Here is a 24,033-nt window from a genome sequence, read left to right on the forward strand (position 1 = left end):
GGCTCGACTCGATCGAATTGCCGTCGCGCGCTTGGCCGCTGCCTTCATGCTCGTGCAACCAACGTGTGTCAGCACTGCTGCCTGCCAGAGTGTGAAGCCGCACGAAGCATTCTGCTCCAGTCGATCAAGCTCGAGCTTTGGCGAGTTGAAGGCAGGCCGTAGACACGACGCCCGAGTTGAACCTGCAGGAGCTTCAACGCAGCGGCAATATCCTTCCCCGTGCAGCACTTCCCACGTGGCGATTTGATTCATATCATTGCCAACGCCGGCTCTCGACGCAGAGATTCTCGCCGCAAGCTAAAGCTCGTCGATGCCGGCATGAAATCTCTAGAGAAACCGATGGCAATTGGCTTGTGACATAATTACCTCTTTTCAAAAGCAAGCTGGCACTTCCAGCCTGGAAAAGCTCGGCATGCTCCAATCGAAGCAAATCCGGCCTGCAAACCTGAATATGAGACAACGCGCCACGTCATTAGGACTATTTCGTAATTCAGTAGGCTGCATCCCAACGATCCGTTTGAGCAAAGATAGTAGGTGAAGCGTACTGCGACGCGGTTAGATTATTTTTCAGTACATAAGCAAGGAGATTGGATGCAGCAGAAGCACTCCAAGCTTGGCAAGTTGTTGCGGTGCTGGGGCTCGTGTGCGCTGACCGCCGACTCGGCTCCGCGGCCAGTTGTCACATGGGGCCGTGGGTTTCGGCCGAGTTCTCCTCGATCAGGAGCTCCGCGTCGTTAGGCTCACTTGCCAGCAACGCCAGCATTGCTGGCAAGTGAGCCTTACGACGTGCAGCGACACATGTTGTGGATCGCCCATCGACCGGGATCAGGAAGCCGGCGCGCTCAACGCAGACTTTTGCCGTCGGCAGTTTCTTGAGCGAGGAGAACTCCTTGCAGGCACTTCGCGCGCAGGAAATGGAGGTGGTTTGTCTCTGCGCGGCGCATTGCCTCGAGAGTGATGGCACTTCATTGCGCCAGCGATTATGACTGGGGGGTTGAACTTGGCGGCGCACTCGCCCCAGTATGACCGAATTGGACCGGCACGGGAGTCCAGGACGGCAAGCAAATGACACCCCAATCCGAAGACGGGAACACCATTGTCGAAGGATCAAGCGGGGGCTGCTGTGTCGGGGATCAACTCGGGTCTCCAGCCGCGTTCCGTGGCCGTCCGTCCAAGCTGCTCCGTCGACACGTCCTCCCCATTGATAAAGGCTTGTATTGGTTCCTCTTTATGATATAAATATGAAGCCACCTCGCGTGGAACGAGGGGCTCGTTCACGGATACCTCACCAAATAATGACGGGTCTATCCCGTCGCTACCGAACTAATAGCAACTGATCCCCAGCTGCAGGAGGTTATATCGACAGGTAGTCGATCAGGAAGTCTAGTGACTCGCTCACCGTTGGGATGTGGACGGGATCCAGGTCGATGTCATCGCCAAAGTCGAGGAACGGCAGCGGCAAGAAGTCATCAGTCTTCATCTCCACGTCGGTACCGCGCGGGCTGCTATGCGCCTCGGCGGGCTCCTCCTTCACCAGGTTCTTCTTCTGTAGCGGCTCGAGCTTGGGTCCACTGGCTCGCGACGACGACTTCTTGCTTGCTGCTACAAGTTTCTCCGCCGCGCAGTCCACCAGCTTGCACAGCTCCATGGTGTCGTCGTCGATGCGGTGCTCGGGGCGCACGAGTTTTTTCTTCGACTTGCGCAGTCCACGCAGGCGGCGCGACACCTTCTCCTGATACTTTTGCGCGTGGGTCTGCACCTGGCGCACGGAGCGAGTGGCGATGTGGTCGGCGATGCTCTTCCACGGACCCTTGGGGTAGAGCTTCATGGCCTCAAGGAAGCGGTCATGCTCCTCGAGCGACCAGATCCCCTTGGCCGTCGGCGAAATGGGCTTGGCCTTGGGCTTGGAAGAAGGCACAGGGGAGCTTGATCCGGCAGCAACCGCGTTCATGGTGACGGAGAGACTGGAACTGTCGGTGGCGTGTCCGGAGAGAAGTGCCGCTGGCTTGGCTGGCTGCTTGCTCGCTCGCTGTGAGGCGAATTTGGGAATGGCAGCGCTGCGGCGATCCGTTCAAGGACAACCACGTTGGAGGTCGGCACGTCCTATCAATGTCGGTAGAGCCTCTATGGTCAGTAAACACTCCCTCGGGGCCCCGGTGCTGCTACCTACCGCCATCCCGCTTAGATGCGAGAAAAAACAGGACCGGTTGAGCGACGGGGTCAGCGCAGTCTCACTGGCTGGAGCGCTGCTGTGGGCCGTCGACTCGACGGCCACGGTGGAGTGCTGCTGGCGGGGAGGACAGTTGCCGACGATGCCGCCCCGCGTGCAGAAGTCCGGCGGGTCGAGTGCCTGTGCCCAAGGAACAAGCGGACATGCCGACCGCAGCGGTCGGCAACACCTTGATTAACACACAGTTACTTACCCGAAAGTGCAAGCCGCGTCTCGCTAGGAACGCAACGTGGATGGCGAGCGTTGACGCCCGTGGGCGTGGTTGAAGCTCAGCTGAGTGGTCTTAACGAGCTCGGTGTAATGAGCCAAATGTAAGAGTTCTCCTTGCGAAGAAGGCTTGTCGCGGAGGTCATCATGGCTCGTAAGCAAGGCTCCAAGCGAGCTGTCCTGGCCGAAGCCCGTGAGGCTTGGATCTGCGTTGAAGCACGCAGGATGGGACGGCAGCCAGGTCATCGATTATTTCGGGCTCCATTTACATATCGCTTTTTGGGCTCTACTAAAGGCCCGTTTCTGGCCTATACAGTGGCCAAGTTTGCCGAAGCGCCGGTACAAACTGGAGCTCGACGCTGTTGTTTTTATGAGCTTCAACAGCAGCACCACGACGACCAGCGCGATCGCCACAGCGGTACAATGAGAAGGCGATCCGCAGAGCTCACTCCGTGCTAGCGGTGGAGGCTTGAGCGCGACAGGAAGCGCTCGTGCTCACGCTGTGCATGTACCAGAATGGTGGCACCATGCGGGAGCCCAGAACAGTGTAGCAGTATTTTGGGCACGCTATCGTCCATGCGCTACTGAAGATCTCCCCAATTTGCGTTTCACACTTTGGCTGGCCACGACGGCTGGCCACGACGCCACACAGGACTGACTACCGGAGGCCCAGCCCAACCCGGCCACAACAAGCACGGCAGCGTCAGTCAATCGAGACGGCACCGGCCACACGCTGATTGATCCTTTGAGTAGGGTAGAGCTTATCGGAACCTTGGCCTCCTTGCCAGGCGTACAGTGCAGCACCACGATCGCTCCTGAACCTCTGCGTATAATTTCCATTAGCGGCCCCGCGGTCCGCTGCGAGCCGTACCGCCCTGTACGGTTTAATCCTCGTGCGAAGCCCTGGCTTGCACGGCAGTGGCTGACACCAACCCAGCGGCTTGCCATCGCTTGGCACATGTACCATGATGTCGGACGACTTGGCGGGGCTTGATCGGCATCGTTTCTAAGACAAGTTACTTGTCAAGTCTGTTTGAACAGCACTCACCGAAGCCCAAGCAAGCTGAGAGCGCTTGTGTCCGGCGATCCGGAAATGTCGGTAGAGTGTCGGTAGGGGGAGCAGCTGCGCAATCAAGGGAAGAATCGCCTGCCGCCATGTCGCTACCTACATGCACTTTCGCAGCCTCCTTCGTGGCGTGGCTCGCGGGTGATCGCTGTGATTTCCTTCCGCCCTGGAGGCTGGTCGGCGCGCCCCAGGCCTAGGGGAGCTTTCCGATGCGACACGGGTTTCTCTGCGTGGATGATCTGCTCGCTTCGACCACTTTCAGGTCTCGGCGGCTGCAAATGCGAGGCTTCGGGTTTGTTCATTCGTGCAGAAGACTATGCTAGCTACACTAACAAGTGTAGCTCGCGAGAGCACCAGGCCATTGCCAGCTATGCCAATGATGATTTTCTGTTTGACCCGCCGGACAGCCGTGCGGCACCGAAGATCTACGGTTTTGAAGCGTGGCCGCTGCGAGTTTTTGTGGCCGCCATTTGACGAACGAAAGCGATCTGCCTTACGACGCGCGGCATTGCGCCGGGGCGCCGGAGCAGGCAAGACAGCGGAGCTACACGTGCCTCGATTTAACTCGCGAGCAGCGCTCCACTCGTTGGTGTCTCCACTCGAGCGGTGCTGACGTGCCCAGCGAGATCCCTGCGACACACGATTGCAATCATTTTGATTACCCTTGCGTTTCATTAGATAACGGATGGAGATGGACCCTTTTGAGTGATCGCAATTAATCGAAGATACGGGGACTATACCGACCAGTGAGCAACTTGGGCGTGCAACCTCACTTCACGCAACTTGGATAGCTTTCAACTTGACCCGGCGTATTGAGAAACTCAAATTGGAGAGATCTTCGGTAAGCTGACGGTAAATCTGCGGGGCTTGCTGCGCGACGCCCGAGTTGTTGTTCATGTTGGTGGTGCTTTCGTTTAGCACAGACGAATGCGCACAACATATACGTCACGTTCGAAAGTAGGAGACAGAGATAGACTCGGTCTTGAAATATCTGTAGCTGCGTTCCTCGCGAAACATGGTTTGCAACTGTGGGTTAACCAAGGCGTTGTCGGCGATCGCTGCGGTCGGCATGTCCGCCGTCCTCTATCCTATGGATAACGTTTTACGTTTTTGCACTGCATGCGGTTTACATCAGCAGCCCCCAAGGTGAGCACCGCATCCCCACTGCCTTACACACACGTTTTGCTTCGGCGACGGCGGAAACTGTGCGAGTACTCATAGATTTTGACGACATACCGTAGGTATGAGTGATATTTTGGCAACCTGAGGTACGTGCTGTGTCCTAGATTGTAAACCGCTAGTCATTTTGGCGGAATGCTCGATTCTAGACGTATGTATCACTGTAGCATCAGGTTGCTCGGAGAACTAAAGGAGATGGTACTCGATCTCGTTGGACTCGCGATGCCTTCCCAGCTTCGGCGCCTGGAACGACCGTAGAAACCACCGTGAGCCCACCGCGGTCAGGCTGATCTGCTTGTGCTGCAAAGCCACAACTTCATACCAAATCAAATGGCGGCACGGGAGCTGGTACAGCGCGAAGAACGCGCAGTCGCACGCGCTTCCGTCGCGCTGTAAGATGTGCTTCTCGCGCGTTGTTTTGTTCAGCCACCGCACCGTAGCTTCCGGGGTGGTTAACCTGGGAGACGCCGGCGACTCGCTTGACTCCGATCTGGTGTTCGCCGCGTGAGCTCTAGCCGTCCTAGTTTTAGTGACGGACACGGATCCGCAAGCGCCTGAGCTTTGGCTAGTAAGCTGGGAGCTTATCGCATCCACGACGAAGCTGCTGAGGCAGTTGACCAGTAAGAGCAACCGCGGGTCGTAACGATCCACAGCAACGGGCTTGGTGAGCTCAAGGAGCAGCATCTTGGACGTCCACTCGCCTTCAACAAAATTGATCGTGGTTAGCACCTCAGCCGTGCATTTGGCCAGCAGGTTGCTAGTAGTGTCTTTTGTAGACTCCACGCCTCGATGTGCCCCAGTCACAGTTGATGAATTGCTAGCCAGCGATGTACTGGTTTGGCTATCAACAATGCTTCCAGTAGACCGGAACGGGTCCTTGGGGCTCACGGCGTGGCCAACTGATGTAATCGCTTCGGTGGCGAGGTGGGATACGCTTGTGGCTCCTGGTTCCGCAATGTCGTTATCTCTTGTCCGCCTAAATGCAGTTTGCATCGGCTCCCAGTAGCTCTTAATTCCCTTCGTCAGGAAACTTGAGAAGTCGAACTGCTCCGTGCGCGCGTACGACACCCAAAGCGCACGATATGGCTCCCACATTTTATCAAACTGGCCAAGTAGTTCTCTCTTGTCAGCAATAACCAGGTGCCGCACTAGCAGCGCCTTCGCCTCGTTGTATCTGGACTCGGAGTGTGCAAATACGAGTTGCTGGAGTAAATCGCGCACTTTGTCCGGACTGAAGTTTCGATCCGACGTCTGCGAGTGAGCTTGGGCTAGCAGATCGTTGAGAATCTGAAGCACATGAAACTGGCACAGCAGCAATTGCGCCTGTGGGAACTCGTGTGTCAGCACTTGGACAACGTCGCGCAACAGTGTGCTCATGACCAGCACTTTCGTTTGGGTCCATTTCGGGTGTGTCCGCTTGAAATCTTGGCACACTCGGCGCAACAGCGACGGTGACATGGCCAGCGATCGCGCCAAGAAAACTGGTTTGGAGTTGCCCAGCGCATCCATGGACAAGAACCCGTGCAAGTGCTGTTCTCCTTGTGTAGTCGACTGTGCTGCCGTTGTCGCATCCAACATCAGCAGCTCCGGGAAGACCTGAAAGTGCTCCTTCATGGCTCGACTAGCTAGACAAATGGCCTCGTTGGAGCCGTCGTCGGCCGATAAAATGCTCGCGTGGTTTTCCATGTCTGCGTCCACGAAGCTCTGTAGAATAGGCTCCACCCGAGCACCTCTCACACTACTGCCTGGATTCTTCGTCGTGCTCTGCGGTGCACCAGGACTAGGATTGCTGGCAGTCGTTTGTGGCGGCTGCCGACTTTGACTCTTCTCGCGCTTCTTCAGCCTTGCATACAGGTTGTGCATGTCCTTCATGGTGCACACTTTGCCCGTCAGCGCCTCGATGTGAGCTCGTGCGGCTTTCTTGTTGGATCCGATCCGGCGCATGAGATCAGCTTCGTGTGTGAGGTAAGGGTGCTCGATCACCGCCGCGCGGTTCTGCGAGTACATGCGCCACTGCTCGAGACTCAACGGGTGGTCGGTGTGGACCAAGTGCTGACCCGTGACCTTGATGAACAGAGCCTCGCCTCCGTCTTCTGCCAGCTCGCTCGCCACACACGCCGTGAAGCGAGCCTTGCAGTCGGTGTAGCGCACGTTCTGTCGCGGTCGGGAGCCGCCGGACCGCGACACCCGCTTGTAGCCATGGGTGCACACGTATATCTGCATCAGCAGGGACAATTACCATGTAGACATCGATTGAAACAAGACGAATTAGTCCAATGTGGACACTATTTACAGGTAGATGGACAGACTGAAAGGATGCACCTTGCGGTCGTAGACCCAACTGTCGGGCACCTGCAGCTTGCGGCGCTTGTTGGCCACCGTCACTTTCACCGTGTTGCGACACACGTACATGGTGTACGTCCTCTCGCAGTGGGCCTTCCGGGCCACGTCGAAGGCCTCCCATGACGGGAAGCGTCCTTCAAAGGGCACCACGTCCTGCGCTGTGGACGCCATCGTACTGGTCCGCTTCTTGCTCTTGGTTGTCTGTTGGACCAGCACGAAATATAGCGTTACTTCACGACGTCAACCAATCACGTGCTTCGAGGCTGGCATGAGTGTGCACGTGCATGTGGGGCAGTGCGGCAACCAGATCGGCGCCGCGTACTGGCGCCTGGCCGCTGCTTCCAGTGATACTCAGCCAGATAATCGTAGCAAAGGCGATGCTGGTGGCTCTAGGCGGCTTCGTCGTGGATCAGGAGGCCCCAGCGCCGCTGTAAACGCCCCCAAGAAGGATCCGCTACTGTCCAGACACCTGTTCCACCCGTCCAGTAGCGCTGCGCGTTGTATTCTGGTGGACTCGGAGCCGAAGGTGGTTCGCGCTGTGTGTGAAGCTGATGTGGATGTGTTTGCAGGCTTCCAGCCGGCTCATACGCATGTGGAGCAAGCTGGTCGAGGCAACAATTGGGCCATGGGGTACTACGGACCAAGGCTGAAAACCCCGGCTCCGGCCTTTACGTCGCTGGCTGTGGATGATCGCCGAGAACTTGTGGAGCTGGTTATGGAGTCTCTGCAACGTGAGATTGAAGCTGTGGACTGCTACCAAGGCAGTGTGGTCATGCACTCGCTGGGTGGAGGTACTGGGTCCGGCTTGGGCTGTCGAGTGCTGGAAAGCATGAGGGACACCTATCCGAAGGCTTACATCGTGACTGCATCGGTAGCTCCGTCGTGCACACACGGAGACTCGCCTCTCCAGAATTACAATGCTGTGTTGACCCTCCGGTGTCTGCAAGAGGTTGCCGATGCTGTTATTTACAAGGATAACGACGACCTGCTACGAACGGCTGCTTATTGGAAGGCTGTAGTTCAGGAGAAAGTGGGGACTGATAGTTCGAATCAGCGGGTATCACTGGTCGAGATGAACAGCATGGCGGCGGCAGATCTCGCGGGGCTTTTGTTCCCCGTAGCACCGGGCGATTCTGGTATGCATCGGTCGTTTGACTTCGGCAGGTTACTGCATGATGTATGCCCTATGCCTGCAACGAAGATGCTTGACGTCCGATCTGGTGTGTGGAGGGATCGTGCTGGGTCGGGTATACGCAGTAAACTGCCCTCCAAGGCATCAGTGGCGAAAGATGTCTATTCAGCGACCTTGTTTCATGCCCCAGTGGTTCCACAAGCGCGTTCGTTGGCGCTCCGACATGAGCACGCTGCTGACTTCAACACGTCGCTTGATATGCTCGAGAAGCTAGTGCATCAAACGGTAGCTTCTTTCCCGCGTACTTCTGGCGCAGCTTTGGCATCGAGTACACTGCTTCGGGGCTTCTATCCCGCCTCCGGTGAGCTTGATCGCTTTTCAGAAAAGCTTGGTGCAATGGTTGCGACTGCGTTCCCCCCTGTGCCTTGGTTAGCGACAACACCACAAGCCACGCTAACGTTTTCTAAGTCTGCACCTTTCTCATCGCTCCAAGCGAAAGCTTCGGCAACCATTTGCGTGAATAACGGTAGCTTCTTGACGAGTACGAAGCGTTTCTTAGAACGAGCTCAGCGTCAATTCCAAGCTGGTGCTTACGTGCACTGGTACAGACAGCATGGAATGGAGGATGGTGATTTTGAGGCCGCTTTTGATCAATGTACGACGCTCATAAATGAATATGAAACGTTATTGCGATGACTCCGTCGATGTTGCTCAATACAATAAGCTCCGAGTTGATTATCTTTGCAAATCACTTCTCAAAAACTGGATCTCCGCTGCTAGTGAACGAATGCGTTCTTTTGTGCGAAGCCATTGCTTCGTTCGAGTCGCGTGCTGCTCCTCCATTGATCGAAGCTTCGACTGAAGTCGTGGGTTTGTGTTTACTTCTCCACGTAATGTGTCGAGCTGTTGTTGAAACGCCACCCACTCTCGTTTTCGCCGGCTTAGTGCCAGTAGTTGCTGCTCCAACGTCTCCAATTGCCCCAGTGTAGTACTAGGTAGGAGCAGATCACCTTCCATAGCTGGAGCCACTGAGGTAGGCGGCACTCCGCAGCATTTACACTGTCCTCCGATGGCCGCTGCTGTAGCCGGCAGCTTTCTATGTGATCTGGGCGGATCAACTCGATTGTCCGGTGGTAAGCTGAGAGGAACAAAATTCTCGGCAGGAAAATCAAAGCCACAGCGTAAGACTTCGCGCGTCTTCCTGTTCTCTTTGCCTCCTAGCCAGCTCTCCGCTTTTGCGTCGGCAAAGAGCGTAACCTCAACAGGTCTTCGAGGTTGGGGCCGGTTTCTTGGAAGCAAGACGAACTCGGAAAGTGGAGATCGCTCATTTGTCCAGTTGGAATTTTCTGAGTGTGCAGCATTTGCATGTCCGCGGTCGCCCGCATCTCCTCGCGGTAGCTTCACAGTCGGCGTGGAGTGTGCTTGTGGTGCTGATGCGCGTTCGAATGCCGAGTGTGCGTCTGGAATTCGTCGGGGTGCATCCCTCGGGTTTACTGAGACTTCTCCTTTACATCTGAGAGCTCTGCGCCGGATCGCAAGGTAACGCCAGTGACGAGCTATTGCTGCAACTCGTCGCCACACGGCCGTCGTGTTACTTGCTTGAGCTACAGTCATTCGTTGCTCACGCTGCTCCTGCAAGTGCATTGCGGTCGTCATCCAATGGCGCAGACCGTCGCGAACAAATTGTGTGTGTCGAAACTCGAGAGCTTCGTGGATGCGCTGTTGCTTACTTCTCTTCATCTCCAGGTACTGCTTCCAGCCATCGAACGCTTTGCGTTCCAACGTCAATTTCCAGTGGACAAGCGCATGCCGTGTCTTTTTGCGGTAACGTTGGCGCGCCGAAACATTGTGTCGCCACCGGGCGAAGCATTTCCTAAGCATTACGGCTTTGTGGTGCTGCTCGGCGCGTGCACGCGTAATTTGCTGCCAGCGCAGTACGGAAACAGACGAGATCCATTGCGAAAAATATTTTTGAAGCACGCGTCGCTGTGCATATCCACGGACCTGGGCGTTTACAACTCGTGCAGCAGCTTTCGCGCGAGCGAACTCCGACCAGTTTTCGAACACTGCAGCTTTGGTAGCTTTTGCTTTCTTGGCCATGCAGCCTTGTAACACATTGCTCAGAGCCACCTCGTGATCTCGTTCTGCTTGCCACATCTCCTTCCACATACGAAAACAGCGTCTCACTGTGCATTTATAGTACTGCTCACTTGCAGCAAGTACCATCACCTTCTTTGTCTGAGCTCTGGCGAAGAAGCACAGAAACCCCTTCGTCCAAACCCGCTTCAACAGTTGTGATTGCGAGTGAAGTAAAGCACGGTCGCGCTTTAACGCTTGAAGTTTCCTGCTGCTCGTGAAATGGTCCCAACGTGAGAACGCGGACGCTATGGTGCTAGCGTCTGCAGCGTCTAGCATAGTCTCCACTCGACTTAATCTGAGTTTTCCTTGAATACGCCAAGCCCGAAAACCCTTAAATCCCATACGTAACAGCGTCAGGTAGTTGTGGCGCACTGCGCGACGTCTTTGCTGCTCCCGGTGTTCTTTTTCTCGCGTCCGAGCACTCCAGGCATCCCAAACGCGTCGCAACCGAAGCTCCTGGCGTCGTCGGTGGAAAATGTCAAGCTGAGCTAGCTGGTGGACTCTCACTTTCCATGCCCTCCACGCTCTTTTGCACACTTTTTGGTACATGTGGCGCTCAACAACACGAACTAGCATCCGCTGCCCCTGAGCTCTTGCACACTGCTTTGCCCAGACATCGAATGCAAGTTGGAGCAAGCGCTGGTGACTTTTGCGCGTCAGAGCATCGGTAATGGGTTGGTACAGAGATTTCTGATGCCGCCGCCGCTGCACATAGTCCCTCCACAGAGTTAGAGTTTCATGCAATCGTAGACGCAATCTCCAGCGCTGCATGCTCTTGACCAGCAAGCGATTTCTATTCGCCTTCGCAATCTTCAAAGTCAGTTGCCGCTCTCGCCTTTTGACCAGCGTGTGCCGACCGAGCTGACCCAATGAGCGCTTGAGTAGCCAATAGTACAAGAAGAAGTAGGCACGCTGCTGGAGAACATCAGTATCCTTCTTCTTCCGGACAAACCCTCGCCAACGCCGAATAGCGTGTAACGAACGGATGCGTACAATGAAGTTAGCGCTGGTTGCAGTGTCCTTCTTCTCCTGCTCAACCCCAAGTTCCCACCTCTGTACAACAACAAAATACTTGGTTAGTTGCTTTGGAGAAGAAAAAAGGTGGCAGCTCTTCGCACCTTGAAGTACTCCATCTGCGTCCTCAAAACTCCAGCACCTTGTTCAAGAGAATCTACTTCTTCATCTGGTATAGAACCTGCTGCTATTGTGTCCTCGGTAACATCGGCACTATTGGCACCTTCCTCCTCTTCTTCCAGATCCTCCATTTCATTTTCTTGAGTTTCTCGTCTCTGCTGCTTTCGTTCAGCCACAAACTCGCGCCAGCGCGTCCAGAAGATCCGCTGGTAGAAGACAGAGCCCACGCGACAAGCTGCGGCGATCCGCTATTTATACCAGAACCCCTCACACTATTAGTCTTTGTCAAGAGTTATCGTGAGTGAATTCAGGTTTTTGCTGACTGTTTGCCTCACTTTTCTCCGCACACACTGCGCTTGAGCGCGCTGTTTCCACGATAGGAATGTACGCAAGAGCTGGGTGTATCGGTCGTGGTGTACGGCTAGCTGCATCTGCGTGGACGGAGGCGTCCAAGGGTCCACGAGATCGCCATCGTCGACCTTGGAGCCGGCCTCCAACATTTTGCCTATGAAGTCGGCGATTGGCTGAAAAGTTAGCGTTACTTCAGAACTGTAGCCATGATGTCATGAAGTTGAAGTTAACGTGATTTTTGAGCGTTTGGACTCGAGGAATTAAATAATACAAGTAGATTGGGGCTATTTGTCAAAACGTAAGTAGATCATGGGGACTACTTATAAGTAGACTGGGGGACGTTGATTAAACGTATTTTAACTATCACCTGCTACGCGCTGCGCGCGGCCCTCCAGACCCTAAAGGCTCGCTGTGCTCGCTTGGACAGAACCCTAACAAGCCCGCTGCGGCTCGCACGCGTCGCCTCCGCTTGCTAGAAGGGCAATGCTGGGTCCTGGGTTTGCATCCGCGTGCTTCGCACACGGGCTGACAAACCGCAGGCGTGGGTTCGCTTCGCTCGCTGTGCGCTGATGGTCTGATCTACTTATAAGTAGTCCCCATGATCTACTTACGTTTGGACAAATAGCCCCAATCTACTTGTATTATTTAATTCCTCGTTTGGACTCGTGCGCGCCATAAAATGCAGACGCTCGTTAGTCGGTTAGTTGCTGCTTGGATCCCCGTCCTGCAAATACAATGTCAATCGCCCCCAGTTTCAGACCAGTTGATGGCGAACCAAAACGGGGCGTAAAATTATCTCACAGGGAGGAGGGAAGGATAGCTGGCGTCTTGCATGCGCTCGATTTGTTGTCGCTTGGCAGCTAAAACAAGAGGGTCTTTGTCGGCCAACAATAACCTGCTATAAACGGCCCCCATCAGTCTCAGTTCCTTGGTTTCTCCGCCACACCAGTGGACGTCGTTTGGTTGCCTAGAAGGCCTTCGCCAATTATTGAGATGCGTGGTGTAAGTGCTGCCGACTCCAGGGTACCAAGGTCGCTACCGTCTCGACCCCCTAGTGCTCGCTTCGGAACCCATGACGAGAATGAGCCTTCGAGAGCGACGTCGCCGTCGACGAATAGACCATCGTCAGCTTTGAAATCGACGGGGCACCGGTTGATTCATGACGATCTGCCACAGTCCGACCCAAACGAAATCCGAGATGTTTCTCCGAAGGTGAGGGCGCCATCTCCCAGACTGTCCTCACCGTCAAGACTTAGCGGTCTCTTTGAAGCAATTGAACCTGGAATGGCGACTGCCAAAGACGAGATGCCACCTCCCCGGTTGAGCAACCCGTCTTCTCCAACGCAGCGGTTCAGTGCGCGTCTCCAGCCCCAAGACATTGAAGTCGCCGCGAGCGGGTCTAGTCGACAATCATCTGCTACCAAGCTCAGCGGACGCCTTCAAGTCCATGATGATGCGATTTCGACCAGCACACAGGAAATACCCGTCGTTTCTCCGCGAAGGAGTAGACCAACTTCTCCGTCTCACCATTCCGAAGAATGCCCCATCGAAAAGCCCGTGAACAAACCTGGGGTAGTAGTGAAGTCCGGAATCCCTCTTTCCCCCATCCGACAGCTCAGCGATCGTTTGAAAATCCACGACGACGGAGCGATCACCAGCAAGCAGAACATTGCACCAAAGGTGAATATCCCAGTATCGCCAGCTCGACAACTAAGTGATCGTATTTTACTGCATGACGAGGGAGCTAAAAGGGAATTACCCGCTGGATTACCGAAAGAAGTCGTTCCAATAGCCCCCGGGGCAGTTGAAACGAACGACACATGGGATACCCAAGTCCAAGCTGCGATAAACAGCCAGCATGATGAGAAGCGTAGTCTTCACGAATCAACTTCAGATATTCGGAGCATCAAGAGTTCAACACCAACGCCTGAGGCATCCGCCTCGCGATTCGTGCCCTTGCACAGCCAGTGGACCTACGGACAAGCCGTGTTCGGACGATACAAGAAAACCCCTTACTTCTACTCGGGTAACATCGCCACGTATCTGGGGGCTGGGGTGTTCATGGTTGTGTTCGACGACGGAACTCTGGACTATCGGGTAAGACGGGAGGACATCATGCTGCGGGAACACAACACCCTGAGTCCACAAAAGCGAAAGCAACGGCACTCTCAAGAGCGAGATGAATCGGACAGTGGGAAAAACAGCGAGAGCTTCAGCGGTCTCGAACCAGGGGCAGACGCGAAACCGCAACGAAAGTCATTGCCTAAGCTAGATTTAATGAGTGACGGCGACTCGGTGGACTCATTATCAGCCCCAGAGCTGGATTTGCTGCCGTCCCAACACGTCATGGTGGATTTCTCCGTTTCGCCACCAAAAGAAATGGTTATTAGCTTCGACGACTCCCGAACTAACAGTGGGGTGGTGTATAGTCACAGTCAGTGTGGTAGCGTTCCCCCTAGCGCAGACGATGGTGCTTGGAGGAACCTTCTGGAGGATGAAACACTGACAATGAAGCGCCTTGAGTGTGGCGTAGGCTACGAAGATGATTCCACGCAAGTGAGTGACTCAGATGAATCGAGCGAGGAGGATATGTCTATGACACCATGGCAACAAATGACCCAGACGTTTGGTATGGGCAAAGCTGCGCGGGTTCAACGTGGCACAGGACGTCGATCCAGTATTTCATCAATCTCCCAGATCGATCGACTGTCTATCACGCAGAAGAGCATGAAACAAATCATCCCGTCACCAAAGAGTCTCAAGCAGGTCATAACTGAGTACTTCATGCGCGGCAACAAGAAGGTTCAGCCTTCCAAGCTCAGCGACGAGCTCGCTATGGCCGAACGTATTCGTCTCATGGTAGCAAAACTCGACACAATGAAATCGGCTCGATGCAACGCCACCAACTTAGGTCAAGCACCACCCCCGTCTCGAGGCGATTGCAACAGTATCCGGGTTGTCTACGAGCGCGCGCCCGATGGAGTACGGGCATACGGCTCGGTCACAAAACTAGTTGAAGGCCGTGGATACGCCATCGTGACTGAGGATGATCAGAGTATCTCGGTGCAGGTTGTGCCCAAGGACAAAGTTGATTTCCTTCCTTCTGTCTATGAACTGGAGCAACAGCTTTGTGACTTGGAGCGCTCACAACATGTGCTTTATGCTGGTCAAAAGGTTCACGTCTCGTTGTACCCAGGAAGCCGTTTTTCAGGGCGTGGACTAATAACGTTGGAGCGGGAGCGTCAGTCTCGCTTTCATGTTCTACTTGCAAACCGCATTCGACTTGTGAACGTGCCAGCCGATAAGATCAGCCCATTGCGCGAGAAGAAGAAGGCTGCGGTGACAATCACTGAAGACCAGTTCCTTATCTGCAACAACAAGGTCAAAGTGTACATCGGTGACCAGATTTATGTCAAATGTTCGGCTGGAAATGGTGATCTTGACAGTACCGCTGAAGAAGAGAAGCTGGGACTTCTGAATGGTATCTACTCGAACCGAACAGCGGCTGTCGACTTTGCAGATGGATCCACAGGCTATGAGATCCCTCCAAACCTCATCTTTAAGCGGAAACGCGCTAGTGTTCCAGCAGATCAGGACGTGCGGTCTCTCAAGAACGCTGTACTCATGCAGGCTTCCAGTGGAGCTAAAGACAGTTTCCCAATACTTGAGGAAGGATACCAAGTCAAAGCCGACCACCCACGGAAAGCCGCAGTTGAGAGCTGCATCGTTATCAAAACGCATGCATCATCAGCGTGTGACCTGCGCTTTTCAGACGGTACCATTGCGTTCGAAGTGTTTCCATCTCAAATGATCATCGATAGCGTGGAGCACCAGCGCACAATATCCAAGGCCACCGCCACCTTGACTGCAAACGACAGCTTCAATCGATCACGGCAACCGGTGTATGCTGTGGGAGACTACGTGCTTGCTTGGAGCTCACGCTTTGGTCGATACTGCTCCGCCAAAATTATCGCGAAGACATCGCAGGATCTTCCAGCCACCTCAAATGAGGTCATATCAACTCCATCAGCGAGTTCACTCACTGGTGTCGAAGCGTTGGCGTCCCCAACAATACATTCCATTGCAACGATACCACCTCCAACACTCAACTGCCTGTATACACTGGTATTCGACTACGGCGAGAAGAAGTCGCAAATGCCACCGGACAAGATAACCCGCTTGGATGATGTCAGCGCTCTCTCTCATAACCAGCGGCTTACAAATTACAGTATCGACACGATGGGCTTTGAGTTATCTCCAGTAACCTTCATGGTGGGCGAGTCCGTCATGGCCCGCGTTCACGGATCGGCACGATACTTTAATGGTCTCGTGGAAGCAGTGAACGAGAAGGAACGAGTATGCGCGGTGTGTTTCGACTCGTCCGAACACGACACTGTGGTTCCCTTCTCAGCCATGTTCTCTGTCGACTCCAGGACGCGCTTCACTGGTCGAAGTTCTAGCACGAAGCAGGCAGGAAGTGGGGGCAGTTCCTCGTCGGAGACAACCTCGAAGGCTCGCTTCCTCTCTCGCCACCATGTCACAGAAGAGCCCGCCGCGGAAGTTACGACGCGTCCACGACGACACAGCAGCGGATCCGTCGGCAACATCATGAAATCGGTAGCGGACTCGATTTTCCGAGGCTCGCGTTCAAAGCCCAGCCTTGGGCCACGTCGAGCATCACACATGATAACCGAGACTGGAGCCAGGGTTCAAGTACCAGAACGGTAGTGCCAATGCCTATTAGCCTCCTGTGCATATCACACCACAACTATTCTGCGTCACCGAGCTGGGAGCGAATCCCGCTGCAAGACAAGCCGAGCCGAGCCCAACACGAGATAACAGCTTGCCCACAAAGTTATACAACCCATTATTTAGAAATAAAACCAGCTTCCGCTGCTTGGAGCCCCTGACTTTCTTGCTCCACAGCTGCCCATACCTACAAGAAGACGAAGCCACACAGGCAACACGACGACTATCCTCGCAACCGTAGCAGTCGTCTACTTGGCAGCGAAAATGATACCCATGACGGCGATGAAGATAAGCAGAGCGAAAATGGCGATACAAATGAGCTTCATCTTTGAACAGGCGCAGCACTTCCTGCGCTGCTCAGCCTGCTTCACCTGCTCCAGAGCCTTCTCCACGTTGTCCTTGGCCGTGTCGGTGTTCTCCACAATCTCTACCACCATCTCGCCCTGGTCCTGCACAAGCCCGTCGATCTCCTGGAAGGCGGCATTCACCTCGCGCAGTTGGTGGTTGATCTGGATAATGTCGTCCTCTCTCCGCTGCAGATCTGCATTATCAACATTACAAATCGAGTGAGACCTCAATACTACCTGCAACAAGGATGAAACAACTCGCAACGCACCGTCCTCATCGTAGATGACCACGTTGGCCTGCGCGTAGATCTGGTCTTCGCTGTAGTTGGTGAACTCGGCGCCTCCACGGTTCTGGCGGCCGTCGCCGCCCTTGAAACTCTGCGAGGAGCGGCGGATGAACTCGACCGACTGACGCTCCGACTCCACCAGCCGCTCGCATGTCTCCTCGAACACGCGCACCTGGTTCTTAAAGTCGGCCGAGAGTTTGTTGATCTGCGTGCGGCGCGCGCGGCCGCTCGGGCCCTTGGTGCCGCGGTTGAGCTCCTGCAGGCGGCGGTTGATCTTGGCCACGAGCTTGTTGCCCTTCTCCGTGAGCTCCGTGATCTGCGTGTGGTTGGCGCGCGAGTCCTGCGGCGTGCCGAAGAGCGACATCTTCTGCGCGATGCTGCGCGTGAGCTGGTTGAAGCTCGAGATGCCCTTGCTGGTCTCCGACACGAGCTTGCCGAAGCGCTCGTCCGAGACGCCGCCGCTGCTGTCGCGCGGCGACTGCGCGCTGCGGTACCGGTCGCCCATGCTGGCTGGGAGGTAGGTGGGGTGGAAGCTGGAGCTGGAGGTAGGTGAGCCGAGCGCTACGGGGCGTCGGAGGCAAGAGCGCGAGTGACGCCCGCTGGACCGCAATCCAGCCAGTTTTCACATGCAAAGCATTAAGCGGTGCCGCACCTGCGAGAATGAATACAGAAAACATGTAATATTGAGGGATCTAGTGTGCACATCGTACACAACAGATGCATGGAACTAAATTTGTATCTACGTGTCTTTACAAATGACCAGCATTACTATTCATATAAGGAGGTGCAAGAAACCCGCGTGAGCTGATTATTACTTACGCTTCGACGACATCGTCGAGCAAAGTCGTGAATTTGCCTGCGGCTTGCATGGGGGGACCGTGAAAAAAGCAGCTCGTGGGAGCGCGGGCGGTGGGGGTTGCCTCGCGGCGCTGAGATTTGCGCGGCGTAAACCCGTGACAGTCGACGCTGTGTTGCTGCAACACTGTTGCATGATAGGGATGTCGGTGCTCTCTGTCATCGATTACCCTGAGAAGGAGCCCTCAACGCTTGCTGCGGCTGCTTGGTCTTCCTCTTCGGCATGGGAGCTGGGTACTGTACGTCCAGGTGGTGATTGCCCTCTTGGCCAACCACAACGCGACCATGTTGAAGCGCGACTGCATTTTACAGGTGTCAAGAGTTCAAGTCCAGCACGGGCTCATCAGTCCTCCAACCCAAAAGCGCCGTGGCCTGGCGGATGATCGTGGTCGTCTGACGACCAAGCAGGCGACGCCAGCAAGGCTGTCCCCGCTGACGTCGTACAATCGTCCGCCGCAAGATGCATGTACCTTGCTGCGTTGCGGCAACGTATGAGCGAGGCAACGGTGGCAATTGCTCGTCGTCGGCGACGATGAACAGCCAAGTGCCAGCAGCGCGCCATGCCGCCGAGTTGAAGGTGTTGATTGATGTGGACGGCGGCGGACGTCGAGTGCGTCGTCTGCTACCTGTAATCCTAAATACCGTCTGCATTCAGTCAGCAGCGCAGCACGGAATGGCGCGTCGGGTCGATGCGACTAGCCCACCAGCAATGATAAGCAAGCAGCAGGCACATGCTGAATCCGGCCTGCTCTCGCCGTGAGCTGGTCCATCTTGGGAGCATGCACCCAAGAGAGCAAGCCAAGGCAACAACCTGTAGCTATCTGCGGAGCCGACAAGGGAGACTTGCGGAATCTATTTTCAGCCAATGGTCTGCCCTTTCGCCGCTCGTTTTGGCCAATCCGGCGCGGTGAATCAGGTGTGGAGGCCTCTCCCCGCTAAGTACGAGATTTTCGACCCACCAGGTCCGTTCTTGGCAAAACGGAGAAAAACTTCCAGAAGGCCCTTTTCGGGCAACCGCCATACAGCCGCACAATGGGGCGGTTGCGCGTTCAGGGGGATCGCGCGAGCTTTCTCCCCCCTTTGGGCCCCCCGCAGCTTTGCTGTCATTTTCCTTTCGTAGCAGGAAGCAGCAGAGCGGAGTCGAAGCAACACGAGGGGGGACACCACAAGATGGCTCTTAAGCGGATCAACAAGGAGCTGCAGGACCTGGGCCGCGACCCGCCCGCCAACTGCAGCGCCGGACCCGTGGGCGACGACCTGTTCCACTGGCAGGCGACCATCATGGGCCCCGAGGACAGCCCGTACGCCGGCGGCGTGTACTTCCTGAACATCTACTTCCCGGCCGACTACCCGTTCAAGCCGCCCAAGGTGAACTTCACGACGCGCATCTACCACTGCAACATCAACGCCAACGGCGGCATCTGCCTGGACATCCTGAAGGACCAGTGGAGCCCCGCGCTGACCATCTCGAAGGTGCTGCTGTCGATCTGCTCGCTGCTCACGGACGCCAACCCGGACGACCCGCTGGTGCCCGAGATCGCGCAAATTTATAGAACAGACCGCGCGCGCCACGACGCCACTGCCCGCGAATGGACCGCCAAGTACGCCACTTAGAGCACGCTAGGAGTAGGAGATCTTCGTCCCAGGCCGCGCGGCCGCAGCCGGTTTTCCACTCCGTCCTTTTCCGACGGGGGGATCTGCGGCTGCTGAGTGTACGCCGGGTGAGATGGAGAGCGAGGACAGTCGGTAAGCAGCAGGAAAGTGCAAGCTAGCGATAATCTCAGCTTGGTTTGTTTTTCGTGCTGAGTCAGGGCGTTCTACGTGGGGTTGGATCTTTTGCTGCTTGGTCTTGTCACCACCTTCTCAGTGTTTATCCGATGCAGGAGCGCAGTCCTAGGATAGGACTCCTAGCAGTCAAAGCAAGCGTGCTTCTTCGGTGCGACGCGTGGTCTTCATGAGCTCTGACTCATCTTGATCACATGCCCGACTATCTGTGGTTTTCCTCCCTAGTTCATGTGTAATTGAACCAATCTCCATGCTATCTTCCATCTGCTACACTTCAAGCTACTTCTGGGCTACCCTTTCATGTCTTCTAGCCGCTCCAGGCTCATACAGGGCGGCCAAGAAGAAGCTTCTCCGGCCCATGTTGCGGGTTCGTCGCGTTTTTCTGGCTGCTCGTTTTTGGTGTGCGCCACACCATCATGTTTCGCGATTTTTGTCGCGGATTGAACCTGTCAAACGCAAAATTCACATCAGGCAAAGCGCGCGGCCATGGACAACTTGTGCAGCTGGTGCGGCGTGACGCGCTGGCTGTACAAGTGCTCGACGTGCGACCCCCGCGCGGAGAAGCGGCTCTGCTCCAGCTGCTCCATACTGTGGCACTCGCGCGGCTTCGCGCGCAGCCACCAGCTCACGAGCAGCTACGGAGAGACCCGTTCGTATCTCGCGTGGGGCTCACCACGAGTGATTGACGCAAGCAACGGCAGCGTGGAAGCGGAGGCAAAACCAGCTACAGATCCATCCACTAACGGAGTCGAAGCACGTTCAGTTCCAGCTAGTGATGCGGCGGATGCGAAGCCTGCAGCTCCAGAAGAGGAAAAGGCGATGGACAAGGTGAATCCTGTAGCGGGGGCGGAAGAAGATGCAGGGGCGCCGGCAAAGACGAAGCAAGAGGATGGAGAGAAGGAGAACGAGTCGGTGGAAGAAGAGTTCGAGTTTGAAACTGTGGGTGAGTCGGTCGACAGCGGAGAGGACGGAGACAACGCTAGCGTTGAACAGGACGGCGAATTGGAGGAGAAGGCACAAGAAGCTCCTGCTGCGGAAGAATCAGTGACTGGAAACTCAGCAGTAGCATCAATGCCGACTGCAAAGAGTGCAGAACCGAAGACGGGCGAGCAAGTGAACACGAATGGGGACCAAGAGCGGAAGGAAGACCCACCCACTCCGTCGGCTGCCACTTCAACTCCAGCACCTCCATCTGCGCCATCTTCTGATGCTACTTTGAAATCGTCAACTACGCCCACGCCAGCTTCAGAATCCACTACGGCAACCTCACCTTCTGCAGCTACTACACCCAGCAAACAACCGACTGCTCAGTCAAAGCTTGTCGATCTTGACAAGCTGCTGCGCTGGTTCCCGACGACCGACCAGGTGCTAATGGAAATGCTGGCAACGCGAATCGAATCGGCTCTCGTGATCGAGGACGCGCTTATATGTGCACGTATTGGAAAGTGCGAGGAGGACACGTGTCGTTCTGTTCTCCTGCACTACGAGCACTGTAAGCGGGACGAGATGTGTGGAGATCCAAAGTGCTCCGAGATATTGATAGTGTACAGGCATCGTCGCGCGTGCTTGAAGAAGGACACGGCTCCTAGCATCGATGGCAAAAAGTTTGTGTGTCCGTTTTGCATTCGAATTCGGCAACGGCGAAGTCTTGGCGTCGTAGCCGCTCTAGATCACTTGATCAGTGACCAGCGTCGCGCACTTCGAAGCGCACAAAGTGAAGCGAATCGCAATTTCTGCTTGCAAAGCATTAACACGTGGACCCAACGTAAGCAGCTTCTTCGAGCGGAAACGGACCGGCTTAATGAGCTAGCCAGCGAAAGCAGTGCTCCCGTGTTTAATTTCTCAAGGTATCAGTGGCACTTCAGTGATGCCGTCGTTATCAAACGAGAACCAGAGGCTGCTGAAATAAGCGAAGATGCCACGGCTGGCGCATCCGCAGCCGAATCATCAACAAATGACAGCAATGATGTGTCGATGACTGGAAGTGGTGAAGACGAGGAGAATGCTCAAGGTACGCATCTTCTAAAGGGTTGTTTTCTGCGATGGTGCAATTCTCTAACTCGTGTAACTTACTGGTACTTGCATTGATTGATATGCAGATGATGATGCAGATACCAAGGAATCTCAGGACACGCTGGGTGATAGCATTCCAGGCAACGCAAACTTCAACGCGGATTTTATCAATCAATTACTACTGGCTAAAGCTGAAAATGGAGATGGCAAGGAGGTGGCGCAGCGGGAATTCGACGGTGTAATGGAGCTGGGCTATGCGATTGTGGATGCATCTTTTTGTGCACCATCGAAAGCTCAGCGGTGTCTGCTGAACTGCAAGTCGATCCTGGTACACTTGCAACACCACTTGGATCTACAAGTGTGCACTCAACCAATGTGCACAGCAGTGGAGCATCATTTCGCGCATTTATCCCAATGCAAAGCCCGCGACAAGAGTGACTCCTGTGAGTACTGCTTACGAGTGGAAGAGCGTCAACTTATTCGGTCGGTCGATTTCATGGAGGCAGAAGTACCGGAAGCTGAGGCGAAAGTGCAGAAGATCATTAACGATATCACGGCTTCGTTCACAAACCACCCTGATGAGAGGGAGCAGGAGATGATTCAGCTGGAGGACGAGCTAGAGCAGGTAGAAGAAAACAAACGAGAACTAGTGGACAAACTGAACGCCGCGCGGCATGATCTTCGAAAGGTGCGCAAAAATTTCGAGCATCGAGGGATGTCTACCTCTGGCAGTCGTCGGCTACAGGTGCATTTCATCAAGGTCCGGCGCAACGAAGGATCAACTAGCAGCTCGAAGAAGCGACGCCTTCTCGGCTCGCTCGACTAGTAAATGCAGTATCAGTACCATAGAGAAAAGACCCGTCAAAGTGCTAGGCTATTGCAGCAAATACAGCAAGCAAGCGGCCACGAAATGGTTGTGGGAACTTATCGAGTCAAATTTTAACGCTGTCCCCATACAATGCATTGATATGCACCAACATGACCTGACAACATGGTATTTTGTTGCGCCATGGGGAAATAACATGACCTGACAACATGGTTTTTTGTTGCGCCATGGGGAAATCACTTGAGTTGCAGCTATTCGGACGGAAGATTAGAAGCTGTTGCAGCACCAGCTGGACTGGTTTGCGTTGCCTCCGTTGGCAGCACTCGTGGGGCGGAAAGTGTCGTTGCGCTTCTTCGCCTCCGACTTTCGCTCGAAAATGTCCTGGTGCTCCAGGATGCCTGTTACCAGCGCCTTAGCAGCATCATCGATGTGGATGTTCTCCTTGGCGGATGTGTCGAACCAGCCCGTAAAGTTGTTGGTCTTGCAAAACTCGTCCAGGAAGCCCCGATCCACCTCCTCCTTCAGGTCGCACTGTAGCAAAACAAAACATTACCTGCTTAGTATAACCAATATATTTCATCTCAACCACAAAAGTAGCACAGACGCACCTTGTTGCCGCAGAGAATGACGGGCAGCGGCTTGCCGTTCGGCAGTTCCACCTTGGAGTCGATCTCCTTCTTCCACTGCAATCACAATGTGTCCAACGACAAGTCAGAGCTTATTATCACATTCACACCCTCCGATTCAACTGCCCCCACCTTCAGGATGCTGTCGAAAGTCTCCGGACGGGACATATCGTAAACCAGCAACGCTCCCAGCGCGTCCTTGTAGTAGACTCGGTTGAGCGCCCGGAAGTGCTCCTGGCCGGCGATGTCCCAGAGCTGCAGCCGCACCGTCGTGCCGTTCACCGTCACCGCCTTGAGCGCGAAGTCCACGCCGATCGTCGTGCGGTGGTGCTCCGAGAAGGCGTCGTGCACGTACCTAGTATGTACGTGTACAGCAGCTCAGCAGCAGCGTCAGCCTCCCTCCCCCTCTCTGAGATTGAAGCTGACCAACCACACAACGCACCGCTTGATGATGCTCGTCTTGCCCGTGGCGGCGTCGCCCAGCACCAGCACTTTGATGACCGCGTCCTGCGCGGCGTTCACTCGGCGCTCGCTCATCCTTACGCGTCAATACACACCCAGGCAAGACGAAGGAGCTGCTCAACCCGAGAGATCTCAAACTGATTCCAAAAGAACATCACACAAACAAAATGGCTCAATTGGTGTACGCCACACCAACACAGCATACAAACATAACGTCACACCGGCTTCCGCTTAGGTGCGAGCTCGTTGCAGGAAGACACATCCCAAAGCCAAGCCGGCCGGGCGAGTGCAGCTCCGCCCCT

General features: G+C 55.1%; 10 protein-coding genes across 10 annotated transcripts; 4 read left to right on the forward strand and 6 right to left on the reverse strand.

Annotated features, from left to right (window-relative positions):
* Nucleotides 1-1,100: 1,100 nt before the first annotated feature.
* PHYSODRAFT_286381 (hypothetical protein) lies at nt 1,101-2,023 on the reverse strand. Its single transcript, XM_009531220.1, has one exon. The coding sequence runs from the start codon at nt 1,949-1,951 to the stop codon at nt 1,355-1,357; it is 597 nt and encodes a 198-aa protein (XP_009529515.1). The 5' UTR covers nt 1,952-2,023; the 3' UTR covers nt 1,101-1,354.
* A 1,117-nt stretch (nt 2,024-3,140) lies between these two features.
* PHYSODRAFT_302193 (hypothetical protein) lies at nt 3,141-4,400 on the reverse strand (the record flags this gene model as incomplete). The annotated part of the gene is made up of 5 exons (XM_009531221.1): nt 3,141-3,443; nt 3,486-3,560; nt 3,607-3,696; nt 3,837-4,237; nt 4,355-4,400. 5 exons carry the CDS (start codon nt 4,398-4,400, stop codon nt 3,141-3,143), a joined length of 915 nt encoding a protein of 304 aa, XP_009529516.1.
* A 1,845-nt stretch (nt 4,401-6,245) lies between these two features.
* PHYSODRAFT_504989 (hypothetical protein) lies at nt 6,246-6,905 on the reverse strand (the record flags this gene model as incomplete). The annotated part of the gene is made up of 2 exons (XM_009531222.1): nt 6,246-6,427; nt 6,506-6,905. Coding segments are annotated over 2 exons (582 nt in total), but the record flags the coding sequence as incomplete, so codon positions are not given.
* Nucleotides 6,906-7,650: 745 nt separating this feature from the next.
* Nucleotides 7,651-8,853, forward strand: PHYSODRAFT_315943 (hypothetical protein; the record flags this gene model as incomplete). Its single annotated transcript, XM_009531223.1, has 1 exon — nt 7,651-8,853. The coding sequence occupies one exon, from the start codon at nt 7,651-7,653 to the stop codon at nt 8,851-8,853; it is 1,203 nt and encodes a 400-aa protein (XP_009529518.1).
* Nucleotides 8,854-8,892: 39 nt separating this feature from the next.
* PHYSODRAFT_315967 (hypothetical protein) lies at nt 8,893-11,930 on the reverse strand (the record flags this gene model as incomplete). The annotated part of the gene is made up of 2 exons (XM_009531224.1): nt 8,893-11,349; nt 11,766-11,930. 2 exons carry the CDS (start codon nt 11,928-11,930, stop codon nt 8,893-8,895), a joined length of 2,622 nt encoding a protein of 873 aa, XP_009529519.1.
* Nucleotides 11,931-14,289: 2,359 nt separating this feature from the next.
* On the forward strand, nt 14,290-16,509 carry PHYSODRAFT_507552 (hypothetical protein; the record flags this gene model as incomplete). Its single annotated transcript, XM_009531225.1, has 2 exons — nt 14,290-14,781; nt 14,851-16,509. 2 exons carry the CDS (start codon nt 14,290-14,292, stop codon nt 16,507-16,509), a joined length of 2,151 nt encoding a protein of 716 aa, XP_009529520.1.
* Nucleotides 16,510-16,778: 269 nt separating this feature from the next.
* PHYSODRAFT_302198 (hypothetical protein) lies at nt 16,779-18,789 on the reverse strand (the record flags this gene model as incomplete). Its single annotated transcript, XM_009531226.1, has 5 exons — nt 16,779-17,763; nt 17,984-18,146; nt 18,190-18,318; nt 18,490-18,664; nt 18,724-18,789. 5 exons carry the CDS (start codon nt 18,787-18,789, stop codon nt 16,779-16,781), a joined length of 1,518 nt encoding a protein of 505 aa, XP_009529521.1.
* Nucleotides 18,790-19,142: 353 nt separating this feature from the next.
* Nucleotides 19,143-19,824, forward strand: PHYSODRAFT_354820 (hypothetical protein). Its single transcript, XM_009531227.1, has one exon. The coding sequence runs from the start codon at nt 19,190-19,192 to the stop codon at nt 19,631-19,633; it is 444 nt and encodes a 147-aa protein (XP_009529522.1). The 5' UTR covers nt 19,143-19,189; the 3' UTR covers nt 19,634-19,824.
* A 1,351-nt stretch (nt 19,825-21,175) lies between these two features.
* On the forward strand, nt 21,176-22,643 carry PHYSODRAFT_506933 (hypothetical protein; the record flags this gene model as incomplete). Its single annotated transcript, XM_009531228.1, has 2 exons — nt 21,176-21,772; nt 21,924-22,643. 2 exons carry the CDS (start codon nt 21,176-21,178, stop codon nt 22,641-22,643), a joined length of 1,317 nt encoding a protein of 438 aa, XP_009529523.1.
* A 267-nt stretch (nt 22,644-22,910) lies between these two features.
* PHYSODRAFT_561505 (hypothetical protein) lies at nt 22,911-23,855 on the reverse strand (the record flags this gene model as incomplete). Its single annotated transcript, XM_009531229.1, has 4 exons — nt 23,712-23,855; nt 23,402-23,624; nt 23,252-23,326; nt 22,911-23,174 (listed from the first exon to the last, which is right to left on the reverse strand). The coding sequence occupies exons 1-4, from the start codon at nt 23,804-23,806 to the stop codon at nt 22,911-22,913; spliced, it is 657 nt and encodes a 218-aa protein (XP_009529524.1). The 5' UTR covers nt 23,807-23,855.
* Nucleotides 23,856-24,033: the final 178 nt, after the last annotated feature.

This window comes from Phytophthora sojae (assembly GCF_000149755.1).
Source record: "Phytophthora sojae unplaced genomic scaffold PHYSOscaffold_5, whole genome shotgun sequence".
In the NCBI taxonomy this organism is placed as follows: Eukaryota; Oomycota; class Peronosporomycetes; order Peronosporales; family Peronosporaceae; genus Phytophthora; species Phytophthora sojae.